The sequence below is a fragment of the Cynocephalus volans genome, chromosome 1, assembly GCF_027409185.1.
Source record: "Cynocephalus volans isolate mCynVol1 chromosome 1, mCynVol1.pri, whole genome shotgun sequence".
NCBI lineage: Eukaryota > Metazoa > Chordata > Mammalia > Dermoptera > Cynocephalidae > Cynocephalus > Cynocephalus volans.
In genome coordinates, this window is record NC_084460.1 from 189,850,170 (window position 1) to 189,871,094 (window position 20,925).

At 54.8% G+C, this 20,925-nt stretch overlaps 1 protein-coding gene across 1 annotated transcript; it reads right to left on the reverse strand.

Moving 5' to 3' along the window:
• Window positions 1-1,851: 1,851 nt before the first annotated feature.
• Window positions 1,852-19,109, reverse strand: PWP2 (PWP2 small subunit processome component). Its single transcript, XM_063095865.1, has 21 exons — window positions 19,017-19,109; window positions 17,774-17,886; window positions 16,475-16,569; window positions 16,237-16,336; window positions 15,758-15,901; window positions 14,823-14,958; window positions 14,318-14,538; window positions 12,320-12,463; window positions 11,661-11,731; window positions 11,000-11,136; window positions 10,428-10,576; window positions 10,175-10,322; window positions 9,645-9,795; window positions 9,007-9,187; window positions 7,339-7,486; window positions 6,386-6,494; window positions 5,492-5,557; window positions 4,354-4,572; window positions 4,065-4,215; window positions 3,826-3,900; window positions 1,852-2,279 (listed from the first exon to the last, which is right to left on the reverse strand). The coding sequence occupies exons 1-21, from the start codon at window positions 19,032-19,034 to the stop codon at window positions 2,102-2,104; spliced, it is 2,754 nt and encodes a 917-aa protein (XP_062951935.1). The 5' UTR covers window positions 19,035-19,109; the 3' UTR covers window positions 1,852-2,101.
• Window positions 19,110-20,925: the final 1,816 nt, after the last annotated feature.

The following is a 20,925-nucleotide window of genomic DNA, read 5'->3' on the forward strand; positions in this document are numbered from 1 at the left end:
GCGTCCCCCGGCGCAGCGGCCGTCCTGTGTCCCGGGAGGTGCAGTTCCACCTAGAGGCCTGGCTCGGGCGTTCTGGGGCCGCGGGCAGCCATGGTGGCCGCGTGGCCCTCAAAGAGCCCAGATTCTCACAGCCCCGGTTCCTCGGCGTGTAGATCCTTAGGCCACCGCATGAGGGGAAACCGTGTTTCCTGGACTAGCTGGAATTCTTGCATTAAAAAAAGACCCATTTGTTATGCCCAGACTGGCTCATAGGGGAACAGCTGGATAAATGCTCTCTTCTTTACTTTGACTTACCAACTTTCAAAGTGGGAAGTTCTCGGAATAATTTTGGGACTCTGCAGACACATTTGATGTTTCAACCAAAGGCTGTCACTATTCTGAGATTCAGATTGCCCATTGTGACTTTTACTGTCGATCTCTGCAAGATAATGAACTAGAACACGGGACATTCCATAAGTTATAACCAAAGATGAGTTCAGAATGTTCTCCTGTCCTTGTTCCTGGACCTCCCTGGCTGATCTCCACTTCTATGGATGGACCCAAGGGAGCCGTTCTGATTGTTCCCCACTGCTGGGGAAGCTCCCACAGGCACGCAGGATTCTCACGGTCCCTGGGGGACCAGCTGCTCCATCCCTTTCTCCCCTCAGCACCACATCCAGGAACATCAATTGATAGTGATAGGATCATGAGATAAGTCAGATCCGCTTTGAGAAAGGAGATGCAAAAGTACAGTCTGATTTAACTGGTCTGGGAGGCCAAGATCCTGCCTCCATCCCATGCTCAGGTGCAGCTGCCACTTTCTTGGAGCCTTAGGCACAGGCTCCTGGGCCCCTCTGTAGGGCCCACCTCCAGCTGTCACTCAGGGGTTCGCTCAGCTGTGTGTCACCATATACGTGACACTCACAGAAAAGACTGAGGTGAGGGAAATATTGGAAATTCTGTTTTGGAATAGGTAATCACCAATGATTCTATTTTCCAGTCTAAGTTACAGACAGATATGGTGTAGGGACAAAACACCCAATGATACCAGGCCTGACCTCCTCGTTTCTACAAACACCTCTGATCTGCAGGCCTCTGGGCACACATGCTGTGGTGACTAGAGTGCTGACAGGCTACAGAGTGCCCACCTATCTGAAGGTGGTGGTGATCACTGCAGCCCTCAGTGTAGTGGGCGTCATATGCATCACTTCCTCTCTAGCCCACTTGGCCCCACGCCAGCCTGGGGAGGCAGGTGGGCAGGTATCAACTCCACCTCCCAGATGAGCACAGGAGACGGGTGGTGCCCACCAACTGGTGGGCCACCCCTCTGGAGAGTGACAGGCTGGGCCTGACAGATGACACCCACAGTGTTGGTGAGGCACACTACATGGGGTCTGCCCGGTGTCCTGACTCTAGAGGCCGCAGTTACTGCACCACAGGGACAAGCACCCCAGCTGTGGTAGGGAAGCTTGCCCAAGATGCTGTCACAACAGCCCTTCCCAAGGGCACCACAGAGGGGAGGGGCTGTCCCCTCCCATGTGCCCCTTGTACAGCTGGCACTGCAGGTCTGAGCAAGCTTATGGGAGGACTGGCATCCCAGCCCTGGGGCTCCCATGCGCCCCCGTAAGGTGAGTTAAGTAGGCGCTCCCTACCCTGCTCACCTGTTCCTGATCCCCCCCGGATGACATTTGGTTTCTCACACCCGGGCAACATCATAAACACTCTAATTCTGAGTTTAGACTCAATCCCCACTTATGGAAAAAATTCCGTATTTTTAATCTCTGAGTCTGTCATCAAAAACTTACATTAAAAATATAATTAACTCTCATACAAAGTTCATGAGTCTACAAAAAGTGAGCCTTTCAACAGCAGATGTTTCAACATTCATTGTTATTCACACCGCCCGGTTCCAGGGCCCTGAGTGCCAAGTTTGTGCAACCCAGCACCAACCAACAGCTATCCTGGTGGCTGCGTGTTTGACTCTTATGGGAAACAGGTCACCAGCAACGGTATCTCAGCTGCTCTCTGCATTGCCTCCTGCTTCCTGGCCCGGAAGGCACAATGGTTTCATCTCTTCTGCGGGTCTTAACCCAAACAATCCGGTATTGCAACCGTGGCGGCCCTACTCCAGCATCCCTTCTCCTCCTCCATCTCCAGCCGCTGGTCTGAGCAGGTGCAGACTGTCATCGTCAGATGCTCCCGCTTCCGCCTCACTTCCTGGTGGTTCCAAAGGGCGCTTCATGCCCCGCTGCTTGGAGACTGCCAGAGCGTACTGAATGTTATAGCGGTTCCAGTCACAGCTGTTAACAGCACACAGGAATCAGGTCAGTAGAAGCAACAGCTATTTTCTATTCTACCCGAGAATACTGGCCATCCTACACCCACCCACCTTCTCTGGGAAAAACCAGTGAGGACCAACCCTGTCCCTCCCCACCCAATTCATTTCCTCCTCTCTTCCCTGCACTGGCAGTCTGGCTTCCACCCCCCTTGGTCCTGAAGCAGCGATGGCCTTCAAGGCCCCGAGTGTAAAACACCCTCTCTTCTGGTCCATCCTCCCCACCCCAGCCCTTCCCCTGGGCCAACCCAGATGGTTTCACCACCAAGTTCCACTAAATGCTTGAGAAAGGCACCACTGCAGAGCTACAGTTGTTTTAGAGAGCGGAGGAGTACTCTCCAAATCAATTCCCCACATTAACAGGATAAAGGAGAAAAGTCACATAATCATTTCTTATAGAAAACAACCCAGTAAGGAAATAGAACTAAGAGGTAAAACAATAAGAAAATAAAGCACACCACTGTGTAGGTGACATGACTGCAGGACTCTTCCCCCAAATTAACATACAAAAGCCAGCTGCATCCCTACAAATCAGCAACAAATCACTATACAAGGAAGTCCAAAGAACATCAAGTAACTAGGAATAACCCTGACAGAAGGTGCACAGTCCTGCTCTTCTACAGAGCTGTGGGAGTTGAGGACGCCTCCACCAAGGGAAGGCTCGGCGCAGCAGGGACCACAGCTCTCCCTGAGCGGATCGCAGAATACACAGCCCCTGCCTTCCTGCAGGGCAGCCAGAACACTTGGGAAGAAAAGGGGCGAGGAGGAAGGACTAGCTTTAAACTCTTAAGACTCACTATAAAAACTGAGGGACCATGGGGACCCCACAGGTCCTAGACTCAGGTCTCAGCCTATGGACCTTAAACAGAGTGACACATGGACAGGGCAGAGAACAGACTCTTCAGGATCGCAGCTGCAACACCTGGAAACTGATTAGTGGCCAAGGGAAGGAAGATGTCAAAAGGCCAAGCTATGAGGCCTTTACAGCCCAGGCTCTGCTTGACCTTAAGGGAGGAAGATTGCATGAGCCACAGAGACAACATGGAGAAGTGGAAGGGGGATACCCTCACAGAACACCTGTGGTGGGTCAGGCACTGTCCCAGGCGCCTGAGGATATTATGTTATCATCATCATCCCCATTTTCCTCCTGGGGAAACTGAGGATCATGGCAGTCACACCTCCAGGAATCCAGACAGCCTGGCCCTGAGGCCCTGTGACCAGCCCCCAAAGCCTGTGCAAGTGACATGCAAATCCAGGAGAGAGTCCAGTCCTGAGAACACAATGAATCCATCCTGAGAGGCTGAAGGACTCTAACTGAACCCAAGGCATGTCCCACCTCCATCCGCACCTGTGGAGCAGCCAGTTCACCCGGGCAGGTGAGAAAATAAGCAACTCCACAAGAGGAGTCTCTCGTCCCCCAGATCAGTCAACACAGGGACAATCCTCAGTATGGAACCAGCAGAGACAGTGCACCCCCCACCCTGCCCACCAACCATGCCAGCAACACGTACAGCTTAGAAACGTCATCTAGGTGCCTCTGGATACTCTTCTGGAGAAAATGAACCACAGGCAGCAGCTTCCCTGCTCTGAAAAGGAGAGTCCCCTCAGTGTGTGGCACTTACTGCAGTGTTACAGTAAGTAAAGGCCTCACTCCTGCTGTTTGGGCACCAAGTTTTCCTTCTTATATACCCAGAGCAGCTAGTCGAATGACTCACATCACAGATGAATGAGCAGGTGAAACACATCGTACCTGGACTTTAACTTCTGTCCGTGCAACAGGAGCAGTTTCTGAGTCCAAATAAGATAGAATTCTAGATGACGAGACACCTCAAAGGAAGAAGCTAGAAACTCAAGCGCTTTCTCTACATACAACTCAGGAAGAGAGGAGCTGACAACTTCAACTGTAAAAGAAGGAAGAAAAGCCACGCTTATTCTGCAAGGAACTCAAATTATGAGAAAAGACGGCAACACTCTGTGTTTGCAAAGAACATGAAAAGCCTGGCCAGCAGCCTGGACCCTGCGGGCTGGCCAATGCTCACTCTCGTCCCTGGGCACCGACTCCAGGGCCTCCTGCACCAGCTTCCTCTCGTTGAGCCGGAAGGCCATGAGGATGGCCCTGGTGAACTCCTGCTGGTGCAGTGCCTCACGAATCCGCCCGGGGGTGATGCTGGTGTCCAGCTCAAACGGGTCGAAGAGCATGTGGGCATCCAGCGAGTAGATGAGGAGCCCCTCGGTGGTGGTTGCTGCCCAGCAGCGTCCTGTGAAACGAAGCAGTAATTTTCTAAAAATTTAAGTCCCCCTCCCCCCTTTTCTTAATAAAGAAGAAGTGGTGAATACGTTCCTGTGATCCAAAAGGTGAAAGTACAAGAGGGACCTGGGCATCTTCCTTCTACCCCAACCGCAGCCCCCTGCTCCTCTCTTTGGAAAGAACCAATTGGGTCACTCTCAATGCTCTCCCGAGCTATTCTACGCATACACAAGCAAACGTGTACACACATTTTATCTCTATGCTTATACCAGAAGCCAGCACACTTTTCCATTAAGGGCAGATCATTTATTTGGCTTTGCAGACCACACGGTCTCTGCAGCTACTCAATGCAACATGGTGCCTGGGGAGCAGCACAGACAAGATCTGCAAACACAAATGTGGCCATGTCCCAGTATGACCTCGGTTAACAAAATCAGGTGCTGGACTTAGCCCTTGGGCCAGGATCTGTAGATCCCTGGTTCACAAGACAGTGACCCACCATGAGCTATTCTGCACCTTGCTCTTCACCCTCAATCTATGCTGGACAGCATCTGCTGATAACTCCACTACCCCAGGACCATGTGTACCTGACAGGCCCCACAGGTCCCTAGCACAGACCCTCCTTCCTGCAGCAAGAGGAAGGGGCTGGGCAGAAGAAAGGCAATGGGAAGGTCCAGAGCTGGCAGTGTGTGAGGGGCACTCAGGGAGACAGTACACAAAGAGCAGATGCCCGGCCTGCTCCTTTTTGAAGCTTGGTGTCCTTCCTTGGGGACAAGGGCAACCATGCAGCCAGGGGGATCAGTGTCACATTCTTACCCAAGGGGAAAGATCGCAGCACAGAGCCCCCAGCAACTCCAAGACAGACGTTGTCCCTGGGAGCAGAGGTCCTACACCCAACCAGGACCAACAACCCATTTCTTGAAGCTCACCGGTAGGAGAGAAGCGAAGTGAAGTCACCCTGATTTCAGGTTTAAAGTGCCGAGAACTCATGTCACCTGGGGGAAGAGAACCAATCACAGTTACAGGCAGCATATCCAGGCTGCTGCCACCCTGCAGGTCCTCCCTACTGGCCAGGTGGCTATGGGGACCCAACCAAGAGCAGCCGCCTCTGCCATAGGGCCCTGCACAAAGATGAAGTAAGCAGCAGCCCTACCACTGTGTCTGCAGATGGGGCAGGGAGCCCTGTGCCACAGCTAAGCCATGGTTCAATGGATGCTGCTGGCCTCAGAGAGCTGCTGCCCAGTGGACGAGCCCGTGGAGCAGGTGCTCCCAAGGGCACCCAGCCAGACCAGCAGACGGCTGGGCTGTTCCAGGAAAGGCCCTGGCCAGCGGGGGGTCTGCTGCATTCAACCTGATGCCCAGGGCCTATAGAGAGGTGCATGGGATTGCTGGCTGGTGGATGTCCCTGAGTCTTCCAGAACACCTGGCTTTCTACCTGTCTCAGAGACAAATGCACCTCAATAGCAGGTAGCCCACCAGAATCCTCCTGGTGCCCCACCAGAATCTTCCTGGTGCCCCATGCGGCACAGAAGTGGGTGCTCAGGCCCTGTGGGCAAACCGAGGGGGCCCAGCTGGGTAGGAAGGCCGCATGCAGCAACACAGGGCAGTTTCTCCTGCCTGGCAGGACTGGTGGCACCTGCACCCGCCCCAGGATCTTCTCCAGGCCCCATCCACCAAAACGTCACAATGCCATCACAGTTACTGACTTCATGAACTGCAGCCCAATCAAGGCAGCAACACTGTGGTCACCCAGGAAAAGAAGGCAGACAGAGCCATGGTACGGTGGCCTGGGCCACGGGGACATGGAAGGGGAGCCTGCTCACCTTTCTTTACACCTGGCAGTGGTATGGCGACTCCATTATCCTCCCCAGCATCTTGATCAATCAGTGCCAAGTTGCCAAACTCTGTCATTTTTCTCCTGTTCAAAAATTCCTAGAATGGTAAAAGCCACATGAGCCAAGCCTCTGGCAGGTGGCCCTGCCACCTCACTCTCCCTTGCTCATGTGCCACCAATGCTAGACAAGCCCTAATCCTGTCTAGAACAAGGACAGGACACACAGACCCCGAGGACACAGGGACAGAGTCCTATGGCACCCCCACCCAATCCACAAGACCTTCCCTCAGGGCGTGCTGCGGACGGGATGCATGTGAGGTCGGCTGCAGCGGGGCACAGGAGCCCACTCAGACGAGGCCACCATCACCATCACCACAAGGGGGCAGGACTCTCAGCCTGCAGGGAAGTCCACCTGGCACGTGGGGGCAGCCACTACCTCAGGAAAAGGTCAAGGACACTTTCCCCCCGACACACTCAGGAATGCGGTGGGCTTCTAGCCATGCACAGGAGCCTCTTGCCCCATAATGGGGCCTGAGCAGGTGAGCCAGGCAACTGCACCCCTGCTCAGAGGTTTCCACAGGCTCCCTGCCCACAACCCGAGTTCCTGTGGGAGCCATAGTGGGAGGAGAGGCCTGGCAAGCGATGCAGGGAGTGCCGAGGGCTGTGTGTGGACTCTGTGTGGACAGTGTGGGCAGGAAGCCACACCCAGGCAGGGCCCTAGCACCTGCTCATTCGCTCCCTCCCTTATGGGTCTCCAGTGGCCCCTGAGCCACCATGTGCCAGTACCCCACCTGCGGGACAGCCCCCAGTAACAACCTCGTGTGTGTACAGCACAGACTCCCACTGTGCCCAGGGACCTGGGAAGCCAGGAACACCGACCTCTGGAGCCTCACATGCTCAACTGGCACTTGAAGCAGCCCTAGCCCAGAGCCACTGGCTCACCTCCATGGCATCCAGAGAGAGGTTGCAGGAGATCTCGAACTTCTTCATGAGAATCTGCTCCCTGACGTGATAAATGCACACGAACCTGGACATGCCTCCTGCAAGGACACTGTGGCCATCCGCAGAGTAGCACAGAGTGGTGAAGGCCCTGGGGTGGAGAGGAGATGTGGACGTAGGGGCCATCAAGGGACCAACTTCGGGAAGTAGGGAAGATTCTACCTCCATATTCTAGAAAGCAAGCACTGCCCTTCACCAGCACTGAGGCTCACAGCCCAAACTCATGCAAGTGATTTAAACCCATGACCTCCAGCAGTGCCATCAGCCTGCTCTGAGACAGCACCACCCTCAGATGACAGGGACACACACTTGTGCTTCCTGACAACCAAAGTCTCTTTCACAGAAGAACCGAGCAGGTGAGGGTGTCCCTGTTGACAATGGCACAAAGAGGAAGCCAGTCCACCTCCTGCCCTCCAGGCAGCCTGCCCTTGGGTTGCTCAACAGCTTCTCATGACATGAAAAGAACAAGCAACAAAAGAAAAAACAGACACATTGGACGTCACTGGAACTTAAGATCTTGCATGTCAGGAACACCATCAAAAAAGTGATGATAACTCACAGAACTGGACAAATAGTTGCAAATCATCCATCTGATAAGAGTCTCATATCTTGGATATAAAAAGAATTTCTAAAACTCAAACAACAAACAAAAAACCAAACCCCCAATTCAGAAATAGGTAAGAGATTTAAACAGTCATTTCTCCAAAGAAGACATACAGATAGCCAACAAGCACATAAAACCCAAGTTGCAATGAGATACTAATTCACATCTGCCAGAATGGCTCTGATTAACAAAAAGGCATGGGGAGGACATGAGAAGCTGGAGCCCCGTGCACAGCCGGTGGGACCATAAAGGGTGCAGCAGCTGCTGTGGAAAACAGTGTGGTGGCCCCCAGGAAATTAAACGTGGAATTATCATACAACCCAACAATTCCACTTCTGGGTCTAGGCCCGTGAGAACTTGCAAGTTGGGTTTGACATTTCCTCTTGGAGGGGACCCCTCTGTTGCACAGGAAGCCCCTCAGCTCCCAGAGACAGGCCCAGACCGCAAGGCCGCACCTGCGGGCCCTGCTCCCGCTCCCAGGACACGAGTCCCAGCTCAGTGCAGGCAGCTCGCTCAGCCCATCTGACACCACCCCCTGCAATGAGGGGACATGCATATCTTCACTACCCTCGCCGTGTGAGGTGCCGTTTACTCTTATGAAGGTCAAAGGTACCAGGGGCTAACTTCTGCTTTTTTGTTTTAAACACCAGACTGATGACAACACTTGTGTGACCAAGGTTTGGAAATGGATTCAGCCTTTCAGCTGAATGCACTTGGGTTCGGCAAATCCAAATGCCTCCCATGTTGGGTACTGCAGGAGACTGGGAGTTAAGTAAGAGGTGGCCTCTTGGGACCACCCACCTCTACCCACAGACACTCAACAGTCTCGGGACAAAGGACTATGCAAAAAAGAAGAAGCTGTGAGAACCTGGCCATTGGGGCCTTGGGTTGGAGACAAGGCTCAGAGCATGCTGACCCTAACAGGCTAAAAGGAAGCCCTCTGTGATGTCCCAATGCACCCCGGCATGAGCCCCACATCCCCTGCTGGCCTGAGAACCGACACTCACTTCCCTTTGGCTGAGTGTTTGGCTGTGATCTTGTCCAGCTCCTTCCTGCCCGTCTTGAGGTCATGCCTGCCCTCGATAGAGCCTGTCTGCACGGCATTCTCAGGGTCCCAGAAGGTGATCTGCGAGTTCAGCGTGGCTACTGCCAGCTCTGCACCATCAGGGCGAAAAGTCACAGCCAGAGCTAAATGGGGATGCGAAGTTAGGTCCTGAGGAAGATCCCAGACACGCTGCCCACGGCACTCTCCACCAGTAAGCCAGGCCAAGAGATTGTGCCACCAGTTCTGCTACATAAGAAATTCATCCTGAAGCTCCAACCCTGGCAAGGAGGGAGGCTCCAAAAGCAACAGGAGCTGTCCCCTCGCCCCCGGCTCCTCCTCCAACAGCAGGAGCCTGATCATATGTTCCTTTCCAGAGCTCCCTGACTAAAAGCCAACCTGCTCTGGCTCCTTAGCCAACCACGGGGGCCATCATACACAAGCAAGTCTGAGTTTAGGATCGTTCTTTGAACACTTTGGGTTTATGTCAAGCACACAGCTAAGAACAGGGTACACGGGTGCAAGAAAAAAAACCACAGCTGGACGATGGTAGGGTATCATGATACTGGTCCCTGTTCCTGTCACTGACCCCCTGCAGCTCACCATCAGAGGTCAGGGCCAGTGTCTCTTTGGTCCTCCAGCTATCAAACATGTCCCACAGGCGCACTGTCTTGTCCCAGGAGGCACTGGCCAGGATGGACTTCATCGGGTTGAAACACAGACCACTGATAGGCCCCTCGTGGCCGGACAGCACCTACAGCAGCGGGCAGAGGAGATATCAGGAGGTGAGAGGTGAGAAACCACCGTCATGACTCTCCAGGCAGCTCTGCACTGGATGCTTGTGTGCACAGAGGCTGTGGCTGTCGAGCCAGGGCTTGAGGTGGCTGTCACACACACTATGTTGGTGAGAGGACGCAAGGGCAGGCCAGGCCATGCCAGAGACCTTTGAATGATGCTGCTGGCCTCAGGGCTGTGATCTTGATTCCCCGCTCTCCTCTCAGGTTGGTTGGAGGGGCCCTCCCTGAGCCCCCAGCCAGTGCATTGGCCCATGCAACATACACCAGGGATGTGATGGCCTTTCCCCAGGCCCACAGCTCTCTTTGGGCCTGTCCCTTGGGGTGTGCTGCTCTTACGTCCAGGAGCCTGCCTGTCTGCATGGACCACACAAAGATCTCAAAGGAATCCTGGGCCCCAGCAGAGATGATCTCCCCACTTGAATCCACAGCCACGCAGGAGAACTGGGTGGGGCGTGGAGACGTGAAGGTGCGGAAGTTTCGGTACCTGCCAGGAAAACGGAGTCGAGGTCAGCGCCCCTTGCCCATGCCCAGGCGGCAAGGCTGCGTGCAGCTCGCCCTCTGCTGTCACCTGCACCCGTTCCTCCATCACCTGTGAAGGTCAAAGGCTCGCACAGTCCCGTCCATGGAGGAGGTCACGATGACATAGCCAGTGGCAGTAAAGGTCACACCGGTGACCCCACTGGAGTGCTCTGTGAAGGTGACGAAGCAGAAGCCACTGAGGGTGTTCCACACCTTGACCTGCGGTGGGAGTGTGGAAGGGACAGGTGGACCGCAGCCCCTGTACTCACGGCTACCCCTCACTGGTCTCATAGGTAGGCTCAGGGGCCACGGTGAGTAGTGCTGAGGCGTGGAGAGACCCTCTGCCCCTTGCCGCCTCCTGTCCCCTCAGCGACCGCCCCGCCACAGACTCACTCCCGCCAAGCAGCCAAAACCATGCAGGAGACCAAGTCAGAAACCCACCCCTCTCCATCCAGGTCCCAATAAAATGTTAAACATCTTTCAGGAGTTCGGGCAAGACTGGGTGAACCCACAAACTCCAGGCCAAGCACCCAACTCAGGGCCTGGCCACAGCAGCCCAGCTGACAAAGCCCAGCACAAGGACTTTGTCCCCCCAGAGCCACCCTGTGCCCTGAGGCCCACAGGATGGGGCCAGGAGCCCACCTTGCCGTCATCACCCCCGGTCACAATGTACTGCCCATCAGGAGAGTAGGCCAGAGCCACCATGCTGTTGAAGTGGCCCTGCTGCTTGAGCACGTAGGACTCGCTCTGCCACTCCCACACCAGCAGCTGGCCCAGGCCTGTAAGCACATGAAACCAGGCCAGGTCACACAAGGGCCCAGCCCACCTTCTCAGCCGACACAGGTCCCAGGAACAGAGCACCGGGGAGGGGGTGGGATAAAGACCCAACATGTGTCAGCACTGGGACCACCTGCCTCCCAAGAGGGAACCATGGGTAGAGGCCCAGAGCAAGCAGTGAGCACCTCTGCAGCTGGCCCTGACTGAGAGACCAACACCAAGGTGTCATGCAAGGAACTGATGGAAGGCTGAGACCCAAGCAGGAAACCACAGGACTCCCAACCTGGAGGGCAATTATTTTGGAAGCTTCACTAGCTCTGCCTTTGCAAAGGAGCCCCTGAGGAGCCTGCTCAGAACAGGCCCTCGGAGGCGACTCTGCCAGGGCCACCCAATCCTCTGCTCAGGGCTCCAACAGGCCCTTGGAGGTCTGCACTGGCCCCAACCCAGGTCTTTGCCCCACTGTTCGACCTCAGGAAAGTTTTCTTGAGGAGAATTCCATTTCTACAATCTGAGCACGAAGACTAACCTGAGCAGCCAAAGGCGATCCAGTCCCCGGAGCTGTTGATGGCGACAGAGGCAATCTTTTGGTCTGAGATGCTGCGCAGAGAAGTACAAGTCTGAGCCAAGAGCAGAGCCCGGCCCAGCCCAGCCCAGTCCACCAGGCCCAGGCTGAGCACCCCCCAGCCTGCTCTGAGTGGCTGGTCACACGAGTGGGCTGAGGGGCTGGCAGGGGCCACCTGGACACCTCCTGTCCCCGTGTGGTGTTCTGCGCCAATGTCATGCCCACCCCTTAGACGTCAACAAGACACTTTTCTTAAATCAAAGAGAACCCCAAAAGACATCTTGCGTGAGAAACTTAAAATGTCTGAGTTTTGTGAAGCCAGTATTTTAGTTTTTCTACATTCCAAAAATGAAGAACAGAAGGAAAAATGTAAGGACAAAAAATGAAAACTACCTGGTCCACCTCCGAGGCCAAAGCTCCCTGAGAGTGCCCACAAGGTGGCAACACTGCGCTCCACTCTGACCCACCGTCTCGCCCACCAAAGCCAGCGGCTGGGGCAGGTTCACTGAGGCAGCTGTCCCTTGGGCCATGTTTGCGGTCTTCGGACAGCCCTCACTGCTAAAGGCAGGCATGGCTTGTCCCTCCCAACCCCCCACTTCTGGGCGAGCGAGCAGAGAACCCACCTCAGGGAGTGGATGAGATTGAACTCCGGGAGCTCATGAAGATGGAAAGTTCCAGAAGCAAAACCAGTGACTAAGAGGCGAGTCTTCTTGTGATACGCTGCAGCTGTCAGGTTGTTAAAATCTCCTTCTTTATTGAAGAAGTACCTAAGTCGATGGGAGACGTGAGAGGCATGGGAAGAGACCACATGGCCAGGCTGGCCCCGCCCTGCTGTGCCCCGCCACTCCAGGCCCTGGCAGCTGCCGAGAGCACTCTGCTCCACTTCCAGCACAGGGTTTCAAGGGAGCCTCTCAGAAGGATCTCCATCGCTGACCCCGAGCCATAGGCTGGTGGAGGTCTGGAAGGAACAAAGTCCACAGGGAGGTGGGCAAGGGGTGGGGGAGCAACCTGTGCCGCAGAGAAGCCCAGCAGATCCCAACACTTCCTGCCTCCTCCTCCTCCTCTACCATATCTAGATCCAGATGAAGGTGGCCCAATGGCACCTGCATCTTTAACACCTGCTTGGCCCTCCCTCCCCTATGTCCCCTTCCCAACAAAGTTCCACCCGACCCTCTTGAACGAGTGCCTGCTGCCCTCTCTGGGCCAACGTGGGCCACCACCTCCTTCACACTGACAGTCTGCACTCCCTACCAGCAAGCACCCCTCCTCACGGAAACTCCAGGAACCCTCCCTCTTCCTGGTGTCTCCTCCAGTGCCTGTCCAAGACCTGACTCCAGCTAGAATGTCCCCAAGTCCATGTGGACACCCATGGTCCACTCAGACCCCCTGGCTGGGGCCTGGCTGACCCTCCGCACTCAGAGTTGAGACCCCAACCACCCTCACATGTCTCCCACTACCTGTCAGCGCCAGCACACCCCAAATCCACCCTAGTCTGGCTGCTTAGCCTCCCTCCAAGGTCCTGCTTCTCTTCCCTCTCCATTAGCTTGCGTGCAAAGCCAGGGAACCCTCCAGAAGCGGAACCATCCATGAAGCCCTCCCCCTGCCCCCTGGGCCGTCACCCTGCACAATTGCTCTGCCCTTCCGGGTCTGCTCTCCTGGCTGAGAGAAAGCCTCACGAGGGCAGGTGGTATGTTCTAAGCACCAACAGAGCCCAGCACACAGAGGCGCCAAATAATTGCTGAATGGAGGAGTCTAGGCTGGGCAATTGCACAACAGGGCCAGTCACAGTTGGTGCCATGGCTGCCCCATGGCTGTTCCAACCTTGTGTGCCAGCGATTATGACCAGCCTCCTACACAGCCCCAGAGAAGGGCCCGACGCCCAGCACCCCACCATAGGGCAGCGCCCCCTGCAGGCGGTCCACAGGCCTGGGGCTCAGTCTGCGTCTAGGTCAAGGGGAGGGAGGTCGTCCCACTGGGGCTATGTGGGGCTAGACTGTCCGCTCAGCACCCGACAAAGCGCCCAGAGGCAACCACCAATGGGCCTGTCACACATGCCAGTAGGGCGTACAGAACTGACCACTCCTGCCTGGCTGAGGATCCATCCAGGCCTCTCCCTCCAGCTTTCCCCAAATGCCCTGTCCTCATGGTGTCCCCTCCACCACCTCGACCCCCATGGCTGCTGCTGAGAGTGCACCCCCCATGCATCCTCCACATGCCAAGGGACCCTCGCCCACCACAAACTCTGTGGGAGCTGGCAAAGCCACAGACGTCTCCCACTGGACATTAGGTGCTACCACATTCCTGTTATTGAACACCTGAACGCCGTCTCCATCTGGGCCTCCCTCCCCTTGCCTGTCCCACTTCCTCAGCCCTGCGCCCTGCCCACATGGACAGACACACAACGTAGTCAGCCGAAGCAGCAGCAGGGGCCTCTGGGTTACAGGGCAGGGTCTCAACACCCCAAGCACTCGAGGGTTCTCGAACCTAGACCTACAGGTACACGGGACTGTTCTCAGCACCTCCCGGTCCTTGGCCCTCAGGATCCAGTGTCCAGGTCCCTCTGAGGGCAAGAGACCCCCACAGGAGCATCACACAGAGCCCCGTGCGCCGGGGAGACCTACTTGGCCAGCCGCGAATACGTCACTTTCCCTCTCTTCTCCTCCCCAGCTGGCGCAGTTTTCCCACGGATGGTGCTCTCCCTGTCTTCTTCATCATTGTCCTCATCCTCCTCCTGCTGCAGCAGGTCCGCCTTCCAGCCCGAGGGGGCTTTCAGCCTCAGGCCCTCGGGGGGCGTGTCACATTGCCACACACACAGGGCTCCGTCCTGGCTGAGCGAGTACAGCTGCGAGGGAAGCACACAGGGTGACACAGTCACCACCCTGGCCCCAGGACCCTCTTTGCAGCTCAGCTTCCAGGAGCCAGTTCCCCTAAAGGACCCCTCCAATGTGGAAAGAAATGGCTCTTGAGGGGCAGCAACAGCTCCTGCAAGTCCCTAAACATCCCCCAGGCAGCCCGGAGCAGCCTGAGGACACTCAGGAGGAGAGGACTTATGGCTCAGCCCCGAGGGCTTCGGGGCTTTCACAGGGGCAACACGTTGGGCTAGGGGTACTGGGCATAGGGACATACGTCCAGACTGTTGGATTCAAAGAAGCAGGCCACGATGGCATCTTTGTGTCCTCCCAGTGCGTAGTAGATGAGGTTGTCCCAGCGCTCGGCTCCAAACACCCAGGTGGACATATCTTTGCTGCCGACCACAAAGCACCTGGGACAGAGAGGCAACACCTCCTCAGGGCTCACGACCGAGCGCCACTTGCCCTTGACCACACAGGCACTGTCTGCTCTCTGCAGACAGAGATGTACAGATACCATCTGCTCTCCCTGTATGGGTCTCCAGTGTGAGCTCTGGGAAGTCTTTAGCACAGGTCGGGCACCCCAGGACGACCCGTCTGCCCTGGTCTGTCCCCATCTCTTGCCCTTCCTGGAACAGGAGCCAGCTCCTCACTCCTCCCAGATGCAGCCTGAGACCCCGATCAGGGAAAATTCTGGCCACAGTACAGAGTCAACATGCAGAATGCTGGCCGTGAAGAGGCGGGACAGCAGAGATGTAAGATGTGTGATGACCCACATGCCACCTGGGGCCAGGGTGCTCAAGCAAGTCTGGTCCTACAAATAGAAGCCACACCACTGCCAGCCTCTACCTCCCCCTGCAGAGACACGCGTGACAGGACGCCTAAGGGATGGGGACCTTGTGAGGGGAGGGCATGGCGTTGGCATACTCCCCAACTCGCCTGACTGGTTTGAACGTTTGGTGACACACTCATCTCTCATCAAGATCCAGACCTCATGCTCTGGCTTCCAGCCACAAATGCTGGGGTGGTGCAGACCTGACCAGCCACACTGGACTGTCCTAACAGTGTGGGCTGCAGCCAGCCCCAAGGAAGGCTCAGGAGACATTTCAAAGTGAAACTTCAGGACTCCAAAGTGTGAATCCATGCTCTCCACGCCGAGACTATGCAGGGGCATCTTCTGGAGCCCCCTCTGCAGAGCCTCCATGGCCTCACCTGGAGTCGTCGGTCCAATCAATGCATGTGGTCTCATCATACGGCCCAAAGTAAGTTTTGTCCAGGACAAAGGCGTTGAATTCTCGCTTCTTACCAGGGGCATGGTACATCTGAGCAATGTTGCCCTTTGTGATGACAAATTTCCTACCAAAGAAGTGGGGACACAGTCGATATTCAAGACCAGCAACAGCCCTGACACCAGACAGCTCCGAGAGAACAGCCCAGCTACAGCACCCCGGGCCTCCCTGAGTCCTGCCTCTTTTCCCGCAGGATGCAGGCCACGGGACGGAGGCCGCGGACCAAGTCAGAGAAGAAATAGACACCAAGGGGCACTCCGGCTGCACCAGCCTTCTGCTCTGGAGAGGCTGGCCATGTGCCCAATGTGACAACCCAAACCTAGGTGGGAGGAGCCGGGCAGTCGGTCTCAGATGGGCATGTGCATCAGAGCTCATCCCACCCAGGGAAGCCACCTGCCTCACCTGCCATCCGGGGAGAAGGAGACACTGTGCACAGAGCCCTTGAAGTGGAAGCGGTGCAGCACCGACCTGCAGACCAAGCTGACCAGCAGCGCAACGCCCCCTGCAGGAAGCCAGAGGTGATGGCCTCTCTGCCACCCCAGAGGCCCTTCCCAGACCCATGGTATGGAAAACACAGGAAAGTTTGGCCTGAGTCCTTCCTCAGCTCGCCCCTTCAGTCCCCACCCAAAGGGGTAATTACCTTCATCCACGATGATGGCAAGGCGGCCATCTGGAGACAGCCCCACACATTTGACATTGTACTGAGTGGCCAGGGGCAGCGTGTCAGATTTGTTGCTGAGAAAGACAAAAACCACAGCATGCAGTTGGTCTCCTATCATCAGACAAGGGAGACAGGGCCAGCCTCAGACCTGTGGTCCACTCTCCCCATGCCATGCCCCTCCAATCCCACTAGACCCCATGTGCCAGGGAAAGAGAAACTGACATGGTCCCTTGGGGAAATCTGGCAAAACATATTAGAAGCCTTAAAAGTGAACTTTGTATACACCAATTCTGCCCCTAGAATTATATTCCAAAAGGATCCTACACACGTATGCCACAAAACCAGAAACAAGCAAAATATCCAACAAGAAGGATTAACTGTGGTGACAGCACATCTATGCAAAACTTTTTAAAATGAGAAAATGCACAAAAACAGAAAAATAAGCAGTGACAACTAGGTATATCTCTAAATGTCAGGACTAGCTTGTAATCTTATTATTTTATCTTCTAAGTTTTCTTCAATGAATATGTAATCATTACTCTAGAGAGCCCATTAGATGCTGTAAAGGTAATAACACCAGCAGCCGAGCCGGCACGCCTACACGAGGCACTGCTCAGGCATGTGAGCAGAGCAGGTACTATTGCTGCCCAGTCTCACAAACAGGGAAACTGAGGCCCGGGGCCACCCAGGTGGAGAACTGCAGAGCAAAAAAGAGACCCAGGTGGCCTCTGCGACAAAAGGATCTTGCCCCAGCTGCAGAGAGGGTCGGCCCACAGCCTTCCCAACAATCTAAGAAGGGAGCTATATGTATGTGCTTGTTCGGAAGCAACAACCTGAGAAACCAAAATTAACCTCCAGCTGCAGAAAGGGAAACTCTGGGTCTGCCAGTCCAACGAGTGAGGCCCAGCAGCATCCACAGTAGCTTCAACCTTACCAGCACCACCTGGCCTCCTGGCTGTCAGGGGCCTCCCCTGCCCAGGGAAGTGCTAACCCTAAGCTATACCTTCTCCCCACCATCCCACCTTCATACAAGAGAGGCAGGATCCCAAATAATACGATTCTTACCTTTAAGAGCGACACCAAAGACCTAGATACAAAGCACTACAAACAAAAACTTGGAATTCCACAACTGACCTATTAAGCCTACTAAATCCAGTACCCCTTTCTCAGGTTGCCTTAATTAATGGGTGTATTGGAAAAAGGAAGGCCAGGAAGGACACCGGCAGCTCCAGCATACCAACTATAACTGTCACTGTCACATCATTTTAACACACTTACTTTTTAAGGTCAAACACAGTGACTCTATTGCCCACAGGACTGATAACTGAATTTCCATCGCATGTAAAATTTAAATTTCCACGTCGATAAACTGTACCCAGCAAATTTGAAAACTGGAAAAAACAAACAAACAAATCCATATTTGTCTTGATATAAAGAAAATAGTGTCTTGACTCCCAGAAAAGGGCTAAGTGAAGCATCTGGGAAGAGATGGCACAGAGCTACCACAGCAGGGTCCTTGTTCATCCCCTGGGCCCCTCCAATCATCTCCTGGGACATTTCCTGGGCAAAAGAAGAAAAAATGAGTCCAACCCTCGGGAGCCCGGAGCTCCCACCCAGGTGGGTAAGAAACACCTGTGAGCAACAGGGAAGCCTCCCAAGACAAGAGGCATATGCGGGTGGAAAAGGGGACAGGAAGAGAAAAGCTCCAACAAAGGACTTCAAGAGCACCCAGTGTCAGAGCATCCTGAACGGGCACAAGCAGACGGCGCTGCACTCTCTGTATCCAGCAGGAGGGGTGAGGAGAAGCGGCAGGAAAGACTGCCTTAGAGAGAGGTCAGGGAAGGCTGCTGGGAGGGACCGCCTGGGCTGGAACCCAGGTGCGGAGGAGCCGGGCAGGCCAGGATCCGGAGACTAGGCGGGGAGCGCTCCCAGAGCCTCAGGGAGGAGGATGGCCAGCCGGACGGAGGAGGGCTTGAAGCATAGGAATGGAGTAACCTGAAGCACATGTCCTGACAGCCCCTCTGAGGCCTGGAGAAAAGCGAAGCTAGGCCCGAGGAGGGGCCGGGCGCTGTGCGGTGCCTTCGCCAGCACGAGACGATTTCCAGGAGTTAAAACCAGGTCCAGTTTTGGACAGAGTGGACGTGAGACAGGGCTGGGCCCAGCGGGAAGGGCGGCCCGAGTGGAAAGAGCGGGAGACCCTGCAGCCTTCAGGGGTGAAGGAGCCACCAGCGTCCCCACCAGCCCCGGGGTCGGGAGCCCCGGACACGCCCGGGTGGGATCGCCTGCTCCGCCCCACCCCACGTCTGGGGCCGCAGGTCTCGCCCCACTCAAGCCCACGGGCTCCCCCGGAAGGCCCCCTGGGCTCCCCGCCGGGCCTGCTCCAGCCCCGCCCGCGCCCGACCCCTCCTCAGCCCTGCTAAGATGCTGCTGCCACCCGCGGGAACGAGCCTCGGGTACAAAGCGAACCACGACCCTCCGCGACCGCTGCCCCCCCATTAGCTGCCCCGCCCCCGCCTCTCACCCGATACGCGAACTTCATCGCGGCGCCTCACGTGCACCGTTGCGCCAGCCGCCCGCCCGCGCGCCCATCCACCGGCGCTTCCAGGGCCGCCGCGCGCACTTCCGGGGCGGGGCTGGGGCCGCCGCGCGCACTTCCGGGGCGGGGCAGCGTGGCGCGTCTGCTGCTCAGATCGTCTCCTGCAGTCTGGAGGAGCGACCCGGGCCCCCGCGTGTCCGCGCACGCGCAGTTCCCCATGGTGGGGAAGAGCCGCAGCTTCCAGGGACACTGCCGGCGGCGCCTCCAATCCCCGGACGGGCGCCCCGAGGAAGTCGCTGTCGGTAGGCCGCGGAGAGCCGGCGACCCCGGCACGCCGTGTCGACGCTCGCGAGCACCGGAGCACCGGGTGGAACCGCGAAGCCCCGCTCCCCGCGGCGGTGCTCGAAGCCTGAGAGCTGCGGGGAGGACAGGAGGGGCGGGACAGGAGGGGCGGGACAGGAGGGGCAGGACAGCTTCCAGTCGTCACGACGTGCCGCGGCAGAGTCCAGCTCGGAGCAGCCAAGTTTCTCCTTGAAATGTGTATTTTCAGAATCGTAATGCTTACATTTTAAAGTTTAATAGTCACTCCAGTCTAAGAGTACGTTACAGAATGTGAAAAATGACTTCTCATAGTGAGCCATGAAAATGGGCTCGACACCTGCAGGTCAGAGTCCCCACCCCATCGCCTTGTCCAGTTCGAGTCCATCTGACCTATCAGTGGTGTCTGCGCCTCTTAGCAGCTTCACGTGGAGGACAAGCAAATTTACAGAGGGGCATTGTCATGAAAACAAAACTTAAAAATCACATAGAATGTAAAGACCGCAGTTGAAAGTAAGACACATGGTCGGCCCACTTTGTTCTTTTATAAAAAGTAGTCTAGTTTTTCATTTTATATACAAACCTGAAATGCGAAATTTCACTTTAAAACAATCTTATTTTAATCACTAAAGAAAAATTGAATAGAAGCCTGTGTGTATTTTCTCTACTAAGTCTTTTTAGGACATCTATGCTCATTGGCTGAGACTTACTAGTATAGGGATCTGACCCACCCCTGCTATGCTGACAATGGAACTGTAGGTAAATGTCATTTTCAGATTAAATTCAACTTCCACATCAGAATCAGAAGGGTTATAATTTTTCCAATCACAGGACACCCTCATGAAATTCACATAAATTACAACTTACTTTCTTTTCCATTTACTAGTATTTACATGTTCCACAGATACTTGTAAAACGGCTGCATATTATTTGCTCCTTAGATACACATTCTATATCTGGCTTCACAATTATTTAACAGCTGCTACACCTTTAACAACAAAAGCAGCTAGTCTCAGACATATCAATCTTCCTTTTATAACAACAAAAATCAAGTTACAGCCTTTTGGTTACTCTTACGAATATTAAGAAAAAATGACGAAGTTTTGGGTGACATTCTTTGTCTTAAAAAACAGGCAGAAGCACTCGTGTCTTAGTTTGCAAAAGACCTTTTGGGTAATTAGAGGGAAAAAGACTATAAAAAGTTTGATTTTATTCAATTTCTAGACAACAAGAAACCACCATAAACATTTTGAACTTCTCCTTTGTTTTCTTCCTTTAAATATATATGGAATTATATTTAAAGGAGAATTTCACCCTGGGAGTAGAACCCCAATATAGAAAACAATCAGAGTTACAAATGAGACAGTCAATCACTTCATTCAATCATTCATTCAATCCTTCTTCCAGAAGGTGCGAGGGAAAGCTACATTATACATGGAGGAAAGGTTCTCTTGGCTCCAAGGCTGACAAGGTGGATTAAAGCTTTTCTGACAATCAAATCTCAAAGATCTCTTCATTCACGAGACTTGGCAGATCTGTAGGGCAATCACCAATTTTTAAAATAAAACACCTTATT